Below are 10,175 nucleotides of genomic sequence, written 5' to 3' on the forward strand. Positions count from 1 at the left end.
ATATTCCTTCATAGTTTATCAGAGGGGAAATTTACATTATAACAGCAAGAAAACCGACAGTACATCAGAGAAAAAGACTTACTAAAACATATAAACATATGTTTTAGTAAGTAATGGTAAAAAAAAAAAAGGTTAGGTACAATGTATTCAAATAAGTAACAGTCAGTTATAAAAGTAAGCAGGGGTACAGAATAAATAGTAAAAGTAGTTGAAAAAAGTAGAGGAAATAATAAATAAGTTAAAAAATAAACAATAGTATCTGCACATTTGATATTGCAATGACAAGAACACAAAACATTGTCCCAAAAAAATGGATAAAGATTGTGATTTGCAAATTGATTTGAAATGATATTGCGTATAATGACACAATAGATTTTTTTATTTCGACAGACGATGTATATCGACACATCCCACAGCCCAATCCCACTGTAAACACTATGAGCAACAAGTGCTATCAGTTACTGTATTCATACCATATGTAAAAACCATTAAAGGGTATTTAAGCAGCAATATTCATTTATTTATTAAAAAAAAGTTAAGCACTATAGCTTTCAAAAACAATTTTTATGTGATAGTGCTCCGGTGGCATAGTGGATAGAGCGCGTACCATATTGGCTCCGGCCTTCGTTGTAGCGGTCGCGGGTTCAAATCCGACCCGTGGACCTTTACTGCAGGTCACCCCCCCCCCCCCCCTCTCTCTGTCTCCCCATTTCAACTCTGTACCATCTAATAAAGCTTGAAAATACCAAAAAAAATAAGCTTAAAAAAAATATATATATTGTGTGATTGTGTGTTCAGGCGAAGCTCCAGCTGGCCCACAGTGACAGTAGCGTTGTGGCATACGCCGCCAGCACCAACAGGTAACATCTAAACAGGAAGAGGTCGAGTTTACAGCAGAGATTGAGCCAATCAGAATGAGCCGTGGACTCTGAGTCATCCTGGGAAAAGGCCTCGCGTAGACACACCAGCTCCTGCAGCAGCCAGTCCAGACCAGAGGGGGCGCTAGAGGCCTCAGGCAGAGAGAGCAGGTCCTCATCCAGAGAGCAGTCCACTTCATACTCTATGGGGAAGGGAACAGGTATGGTTTAAAATGTGATATTTACTTCTCTCTTATACAAATTGCAGCTTTTATCCACATTAGTGCTTAAAAAGTTGATGTACCATTTGTTTTCCAATCACTTTACTCTCAAACAAATAAGTCTGTGTCCTTTACAGTGCCCCTCCCCCTGATGGTGTGAGATACTTCAAATTAGGACCCATGGCAAACAAAGGATGTGTTGGAAAAGCCCTACTAACGTCCTCCCTCCTACATACTCAACATGTATATACTATATACTGTCAGTGTCTACTTAACCATCGATTGTGTATGCGAGGTTCGTCGGACCGTTTACACTAAAGTAAACAGAAACAATAAAGAATTTTAAAAAAAACTTCCATGTCGTTTGAAAGGACACAATGAATTGTGGGGTGGTTGAGTTGGAAAAGTAACCTGTCGATTCATACACAAAATTTTCCCAGAAGTTAGGACTCATCTGGGCATTTCTCGCCTACACAAACTTGCATACATAACCGTCACATACTCAAATTGACGTCAAAATGAGTATGAGTAGGACTTTAGTATGGTTTTTAGTATGAGTAGGACATTAGTAGGGCTTTTCGAATACAGCCAAACATTAAAATGAGTGTGTAGTAGGCTATTGTTACCTCCAGTTGTGTTGAGGTAGTCCAGTGTTTTGGTGGATGTTAAAACACTCTCACTGAAGCTCTGAGCGGAGGATCCATATTTATCCAGCAGACAGGCGGAGACAGACATCTGCTTAACCTCCTTCTCACTGTGATGCAGAAGCTTCACCACCAGAATGGACTTAGTCAAGCTTAGCATTAGCATAGCCATGCACACCGCGAAGAACACACCTGTAGATGGATGGAGGGAGGGAGGGAGGGTGGAGGGAGGGATGGGTGGATGGATGATTAGATAGATAGATAGATAGATAGATAGATAGATAGATAGATAGATAGATAGATGGATGGATGGATGGATGGATGGATGGATGGATAGATAGATAGATAGAGAGCGCAAGCGAGATATGGGAGGGATGGATGGGTTGATAGACAGACAGATAGATATGAAGGAAGACATGTTATGGAAGCAAAATAGACAAACATCTTTAAAGTTTAGTTGATTTAAGTGCTTTAGAAGTTGAGATTTTTGCTTCAGAATATTAAATAAATAAAAATTAATGTTGCAATAATGTCCGTTAAAGATGGTTGTATAGGAAAAATATACAGACACAAACAGACAAGGTTTAGTCTATAATATATATTAAATAACTAAATACTAACCTATGAGTGGAGTATTGACAGCAGTGTGGGGCAGGTCGTCCGTGAGATTGACCCTAAACACAGTGTAACCCAGTAGGATGCTGATCTTAAAGGTGATGCGTGTGCCGCTGTTCAGAGGCAGATAGAAACTCATCACATCCACTAACATGAGGAAGATACTGGGGATGAGAAGGCCCACTACGTACAGCAGGGGGCGCCGACGGATTAATACCTGGATGGAAGGCAAGGACACAGATAGATAGCTGTATAACTATACTGTTTGTTTACCACAATAGTCATGCCAATAAAGCTTTTTGAATTTGAATTCGATAGCTTAAAAAAAAAATTTATAAAAATGTTTTTAAATTTGAGACAACTTGAAATAATTGGTTGGCTCCAACTTCAGAATTTATTATTATTATGTTTTAATAAATAATTATATTTTTTCTTTTAAACTTTTTTTTCACTAAAAATGACAAATTTCACAAAAAAAAAAATCTAAATTACGAGAAAAAAAAGTAAAAACATTGTGAAATTGTGAATGATACACATTTTTTGGCATCAATACTGACAACTGAATTGTGTTGATGAGCTCTTAAAAGATTTTGCAACACCAATTCTGTTTCACCAATTCACTTACACAGGACATTTAGCATGGTAATTAAATCAAATATTTTTGTGTGATCAACTACCTCCATATCTTACTTTTATTGTATTATCCAACATGACATTTTTCTGAGTGCCTTTAGCAGTAGCCGTATTGATTTGAAAAACATATCTCAACAGATCAATTTGTATCCAAGTGTGAGAAAATGCCAGTGAGCCCTGAAATGCTCCTTTACTAGAAGAGTGTTTGGTGTTTGAGCTGAATGACTATCAGCTCTCAGCCCACCTGCAGGGCCGGGCAAAGGGCCAACTACCCTCCACACTATAACAAGAGGTCTATTGATCAAGAGGTCACTGAGACAGTATCACTATGGTCACTCTATCTAACTATCTGTCTGTCTGTATGTATGCCTAACTATCCGTCTGTCTGTCTATCTATCTATCCAACTGTCTATCTGTATCACTGTCTGTCTGTCTATCTATCTATCTGTCTGACTGTCTGTCTGACTGTCTGTCTGCCTCTATCTGTCCGTCTGTCTGTCTTCTTTTTTTCTCATGTACAGTATCTCACAAAAGTGAGTACACCCCTCACATTTCTTCAAATATTTCATTATATCTTTCCATGCGACAACACTGAATAAATGACACTTTGATACAATGTCAAGTAGTCAGTGTACAGCTTGTATAACAGTGTAAATTTACTGTCCCCTCAAAATAACTCGATACACAGCCATTAATGTCTAAACTGCTGGCAACAAAAGTGAGTACACCCCTAAGAAAAAATGTCCAAATTGGGCCCAAAGTGTCAATATTTTGTTTTGCCATCATTATTTTCCAGCACTGCCTTAACCCTCTTGGGCATGGTGTTCACTAGAGCTTCACAGGTTGCAACTGGAACCCTCTTCTACCCATTCATGACGACATCAAGGAGCCGGTGGATATTAGAGTCCTTGCGCTCCTCCATCTCCCGTTTTAGGATGCCCCAAAGATGCTCAATAGGGTTTAAGACTGGAGACATGCTTGACCAGTCCATAACCTTTACCCTCAGCTTCTTTAGCAAGCCAGTGGTCGTTCGGAGGGGTGTTTGGGGTCGTTATCATGTTGCAGTACTGCCCTGCGGCCCAGTTTATGAAGGGAGGGGATCATGCTCTGCTTCAGTATGTCACAGTACATGTTAGAATTCAATGAACTGTAGATCCCCAGTGCTGGCAGCACTCATGCAGCCCCAGACCATGACACTCCAACCACCATGCTTGACTCTAGGCAAGACACACTTGTCTTTGTACTCCTCACCTGGTTGCCGCTCCACACTCTTAACACCATCTGAACCAGATAAATGTATTTTGGTCTCATCAGACCACAGGACATGGTTGCAGTAATCCATGTCCGTAGTCTGTTTGTCTTCAGCAAACTTTTTGTGGGGTTTCTTGTGCATCATCTTTAGAATAGGCTTCCTTCTGGGATGACAGCCATGCAGACCAGTATGATGCAGAGTGCGGCGTATGGTCTGAGCACTGACAGGTTGACCCCCCACCCCTTCAAGCCCTTCAGCAATGCTGGCAGCACTCATACGTCTATTTTCCAAAGGCAACCTCTGTGTACGGCGCTGACCATGTGCACTCAACCTTCGTAAACTGGGCCGCAGGGTGGTATTGCAACATGATAACGACCCCAAACACACCTCCAAGACGACCAGTGGCTTGCTAAAAAAGCTGAGGGTAAAGGTTATGGCCTGGCCAAGCATGTTTCCAGACCTAAATCCTATTGAGCATCTTTGGGGCATCCTCAAACGGAAGGTGGAGGAGCGCAAGGTCTTTAATATCCACCAGCTCTGTGATGCTGTCATAAATGGGTGGAAGAGGGTTCCAGTTGCAACCTGTGAAGCTCTAGTGAACTACATGCCCAAGAGGGTTAAGGCAGTGCTGGAAAATAATGGTGGCCACACAAAATATTTACACTTTGGGCCCAATTTGTAAATTTTTTCTAAGGGGTGTACTCACTTTTGTTGCCAGCAGTTTAGACATTAATGGCTGTGTGTCGAGTTATTTTGAGGGGACAGTAAATTTACACTGTTATACAAGCTGTACACTGACTACTTTACATTGTATCAAAGTGTCATTTATTCAGTGTTGTCCCATGGAAAGATATAAAGAAAAATGTGAAGAAATGTGAGGGGTGTACTCACTTTTGTGAGATACTGTATCTTATATGTTGTTTTGTATTGTATCTTGTACGGCACTTTGGTCAACTGATGTTGTTTTTAAATGTGCTAGAAATACATTTGACTTTGACTATTAATTATATTTATTAAACTATATGTATTTTATTTATTTATTTTTTAAATTATTTGTTTATCTAGATTTTTAACAGAATTGTATTTATTTGACAATGTTTATTTATTTGATCAATTTTGTTTAGTTCGATTTGTGTATAAAGTTGGAGGCATCACGTACGTTGAACTGGATGTGTGCGTAGTCCGTGTCGTCCTGGTGGATCGTCCAGTAGCGCGAGGGAACGGACAGCAGTTCCCATTCTCCGTCGTTCATGAACTGCCTCTTGTCATTAGCAATAGCTTCAGCACTACGCCACAGAGCTAGGTCGATTTCTTTCACTGCAAAGGGACGAAGAGTGGGGCGGCTAAGTGCTTATTTTCATCAGAATCTTTCAGTTGATGATACAAGCGTGTAAACTGGCATGAGCCGTCTCCATGGGTCACTGACAAGAAAATTGTCCGAGACATTTGAAATTGTGAATTTGAGAATTTCTCATAGAAATGTATTGGGTTTTTTCATTACTTTTTATTTACTTTTTATTTTTTTTGACAATCTTCTTGTCAAGTGAGCCATGGAGACTGCTCATGCAAATTTCAGTATAAATCAAGTCCAATTGTTGTTTTGTCATAAATATTTAAAAGTTCCTCATAGCGCCTTTAACTGCCTAGATGGATGGATGGATGGATGGATGGATGGATGGATGGATGGATGGATGGATGGATGGATGGATGGATGGATGGATGGATGGATGGATGGATGGATGGATGGATGGATGGATGGATGGATGGATGGATAGATAGATAGATAGATAGATAGATAGATAGATAGATAGATAGATAGATAGATAGATAGATAGATAGATAGATAGATAGATAGATAGATAGATAGATAGATAGATAGATAGATAGATAGATAGATAGATAGATAGATAGATAGATAGTAAATTCTACCTGAGTGAAGCCAGCTGCGGAAGGTGAGGGAGCAGTTCTGCTTGTCAAATGGAAACGCGTACATCTCCAGACTGCAGGCTAGCACCACCTGCATGGGCCGGTAGTTCTTCACACAACCCGACGAATTCACGTACACGTAGGGGATCGGGGGGGCCTTCCCCGAGTCCACACTGAGAAAACACACAGGCGTACATGGTAAATGGACTTGACTTATATAGCGCTTTTTAGCCGATTTTGCTCAGCCCCAAAGCGCTTTACATTTCTTACCACATTCACCCATTCATAGACACACTCATACACACGCACTCATACACTGATGGCATCTCTAAGGTCAGGTTTTAAGACGAGCTCGCAGAAAATGCTTAAAAGTTGGGTGCTCCGGTGGCGTAGTACTGCAGGTCATCCCCCCTCTCTCTCTGTCTACCCATTTCACCTCTGTTCTATCTAATAAAGCTTGAAAACGCATTAAAGTCAAAGTGTATAGTTTAACAAAATTAGCCTGAAGTTTTTTCAAGGTGAAGGGCACAAAAAAAGGATCAACCATAGTTCAACCATAGTCGACCAAAATGCTTAAAGCTCAAAAACAAAATGCCTAAAATCACAAACAATTAAATACAAAGCAATAGAAACAACAGTATAAGACCGAAATGTTTTTAAAAAAGCGTCCAGTTTTAGTCATTTCTTACAATTCACTGACGATAACGTCCGGTATCCAGATGGCGTCAGACGACAGAGAGATTTCACTGATTCCATCAAACTCCTCTGGGTCCCAAACCAGGAACTCATCCGTCCAGATCTGAAGAGAAAGAAATGAATGAAGAAAAAATAATTAAAAAAGTGTGTGAGGAAGAATTATATATGTAAGCTAATTCAATTCTTAATACATAAAAGTATATAGAGAAGTCTACGTTATTTAAGGATTATTTATTTTTTTTTAATTAGCTATAGGCCTATGTATTTAAAAACTGCAAAGTTAAAAGTTACACCCAATGTTTTGGTTTTGGTCAGGAATCAAATCAGAGAAAACATTTAAAAAAGATTGAGAGGCAGAATTACATCATTTATGTATTTAAAAAAACTGTGAAGTTACCCTTTTTTGTTTGCCGGTTAGTCAAACAAAAAAGACACCCAATGTTTTGATTTTGGAGTTAAGGTCAGAAATCTGTTGTGTTAAACTTGTGGGTTTGTATTGAATTTTTGTTGGTAGCTTTTGGACATTGTGTATGATCTCTGAAACCATAAAACTGCTACTTTGATTATGAATTTGACTGTAGAGCTGTTTTTTGGGAAATAATGTTATGTCTAGGTTTCCTCTAGTACAACACTTAATGAGTGAACTGAGAGAGGCCACCTACCTGTCTGTACCAAATACTGGTAGTGATGCTTTGAGTCTTTCCATCCTGAAAAAAAGGAATATTTCTCAATTATCCTTTAAAGCCTGACACATCAAACAATAGGCAGAACATTTGAATTGTTTAAAACTCAATATGTCATTAAAGGTGGAGTCAGAGATTCTGGGGAACGCTTGTTGAAAAAAAAAAACACTTTTTGTCAAATCAGTGAATATCTCCTCAAGATATACTACCTGTCCGTATTTGAGTGGGCTGAAAAAATTGGTGTTAATACACAGCCTAGGCTCTGTAAACTGGTATGTAAACAAAGGGGGCCCACTTTTGAAAGTAATTTTTTTTCAACAAACATTCTCCAGAATCACTAACTAAATAAAAATGTAAAAAAGACAACTTTATATCATTTACATCTATGATTTGTTGTAACATTGGGCATTCAGGTCCCTTCAGTACTGTTAAGGAAAGGCTGCCAAATGTGTTTGAACTTCTCTGCTTTCCCTGAATTCTCCTATCATCAGAGAGGGTATTAGTTAAAGTGACACAGATAGGGCTGCAACTAACGATTATTTTGATAATCGATTAATCTGTCGATTATTTTCTCGATTAGTGTTTTGGTCCGTAAAATGTCAGAAAATGGTGATAAATGTTGCTCAATTTTCCAAAGCCCATGTTGACGTCCTCAAATGTATTGTCATGTCCAAAACACACGTATATTTCAGTTAACTGTCATAATAGGATTAAAGAAACCAAAAAATATTCACATTTGAGAAGCTGAAATCAGAGAATTTGGTTAAACGATTAATCGATTATCAAAATAGTTGGCGATTATTTGAATCGTTGATTAATCGTTGCAGCTCTAGACACAGACCACTTCGAGCACGGACTGCAGGATGAGGTCGAGGTAGACGGTGGTGAGGCTGGTCCAGTTCCTGACGGGTCGGACTCCACAGTCGTAGCTCCGCAGCAGAGAGCGCGTCAGCTGGTTCAGAGCCGAGCGCCGAGGCTTCTCCGGGACGCACACTGCCACCGGGACTGGAGGGGAGAGGGTAGAGGGGTAGAGGTATATAGGGGAAGCAGATATAAGTTTAAACGCACCATATATTTGGAAGAAACTGCTGCAACACTTTTTTTTTTCAATAAACAATTTTTATTGATTTTTTTCTTCTTTTTTTTTTCAAACAAACATCAAACATGTATAACCCCAACCCACCCCACACCCCAAACAATCCTTGGATTTGACATACAAAATGAATAAAAAAAACATATTTAAAAAAAAGTAGAAGACAATGCCGGCCAAATACATCACACGTACACACATTCACACAAAGCCCCAAAAGGAGTAGCTTACAGGGTTATTAACTAGCCAAAACAGCTGCAACTCTGAGCTATTTTAAATGAAATTAAATCTACTGCTATTTTCTCAGTGTGGAAGTTAAAGTTATAAAGTACAGTTTGCAAAAAGGCTTTCGCACAGAAACAGAGATATCACTGACCCAATACAAGTTAGTTAAGTAGGAAAGCAATGAGGCATAAAACTGTCAGATATTATATACAATAATAACTATATAACATTATTTGAAAAAGATTACAGTAGCTCAATTTTGATGCAACATTTCACCAAGCATAACAATACTAGCAGTAATGTTTAATTCAAGTAAACAAATACTTCACACTGTTTAGTGTTTAGTCAATGCAACCGTCATTCATTTAGAAAATAACAGCATCTTACCTGAGAGCAACAGCATCAGCCAAATGAGCGACATCAAGTAAAAAAAAAACTTCCAAGAACTCAGATTTCTTTCTAGTTGTTAGTTCAAAAATTCTAGTTTTTTTAACGACAAAATAATCCAATTTTTTTTGTCAAATAATTTGCAGAATAGCCGTATACTCGGTGCAGGCAGAGAGCAGTGAAGAGGACAGTGCAAACATTTGTGTTGCTGTGATATTGATTTTCCCCCTTGCCCGTGTGTAAGGTGATACATAGGCCTGCTCTATAATAATGAAAGTCCCTGAAGGCTTGTCTAGTGCCACTGTTCAATTCAATTCAAAGTGGGATTTATTGGCATGGAAAATAAGATTTAAAAAAAAAAGTTTGCAACATGTTAGTGTCCAGTTTTTATCAAACAGTTTTTTCAAAGTCAAAGTCAGCTTTATTGTCAACACTTCACATGTACAAGACATGTAAGGGAGTCGAGAAAACGTTTCCCCTATCCCGCGGTGAACATATAAAAAGTGCACAGGCACAAACAACAATATACGAGACAACACTAAAAATAGACAAGATAGACAATGACATACAATATAGGAGTTTCTCTATGAATAAAGTAAATAATTGTGCAAAAAGGCAGTCAATACTGGCAGCAAAGTGTCATGTAGTATAGTGCATTTTTAAAGATAGATATTTTTCTTCTTTAAATAATAATTTAAAAAAAATGGTGCATGACTTAAACATGCATTTTATAAAATAAAATAACATAAGTGCATTATTAAATAAACAGAAAAAGAAGACAAACACTGCACACGTTCATGCTTTGCAGGGGAATTCTACATGTGTACAAGTTTGAAGTGAAAAAAACAACTCCAGATTATTGTGGGTGATAAAAAACGTTTTCCTCAAAATGTTTAGTATTTCTCTGATAGTTTTTTTTTGTTTGGACAATACTGTACATATGTAT

General features: G+C 38.4%; 1 protein-coding gene across 1 annotated transcript; it reads right to left on the reverse strand.

Annotated features, from left to right (window-relative positions):
* Positions 1 to 794: 794 nt before the first annotated feature.
* Positions 795 to 9,263, reverse strand: htr3b (5-hydroxytryptamine (serotonin) receptor 3B; the record flags this gene model as incomplete). Its single annotated transcript, XM_080041602.1, has 9 exons — positions 795 to 1,060; positions 1,705 to 1,914; positions 2,344 to 2,554; positions 5,382 to 5,539; positions 6,152 to 6,321; positions 6,838 to 6,947; positions 7,507 to 7,551; positions 8,369 to 8,532; positions 9,230 to 9,263. The coding sequence occupies 9 exons, from the start codon at positions 9,261 to 9,263 to the stop codon at positions 795 to 797; spliced, it is 1,368 nt and encodes a 455-aa protein (XP_079897728.1).
* Between the last annotated feature and the right edge of the window lie 912 nt (positions 9,264 to 10,175).

The sequence above is a fragment of the Ammodytes marinus genome, assembly GCF_949987685.1.
Source record: "Ammodytes marinus genome assembly, chromosome: 14".
Classification (NCBI taxonomy): Eukaryota; Metazoa; Chordata; class Actinopteri; order Uranoscopiformes; family Ammodytidae; genus Ammodytes; species Ammodytes marinus.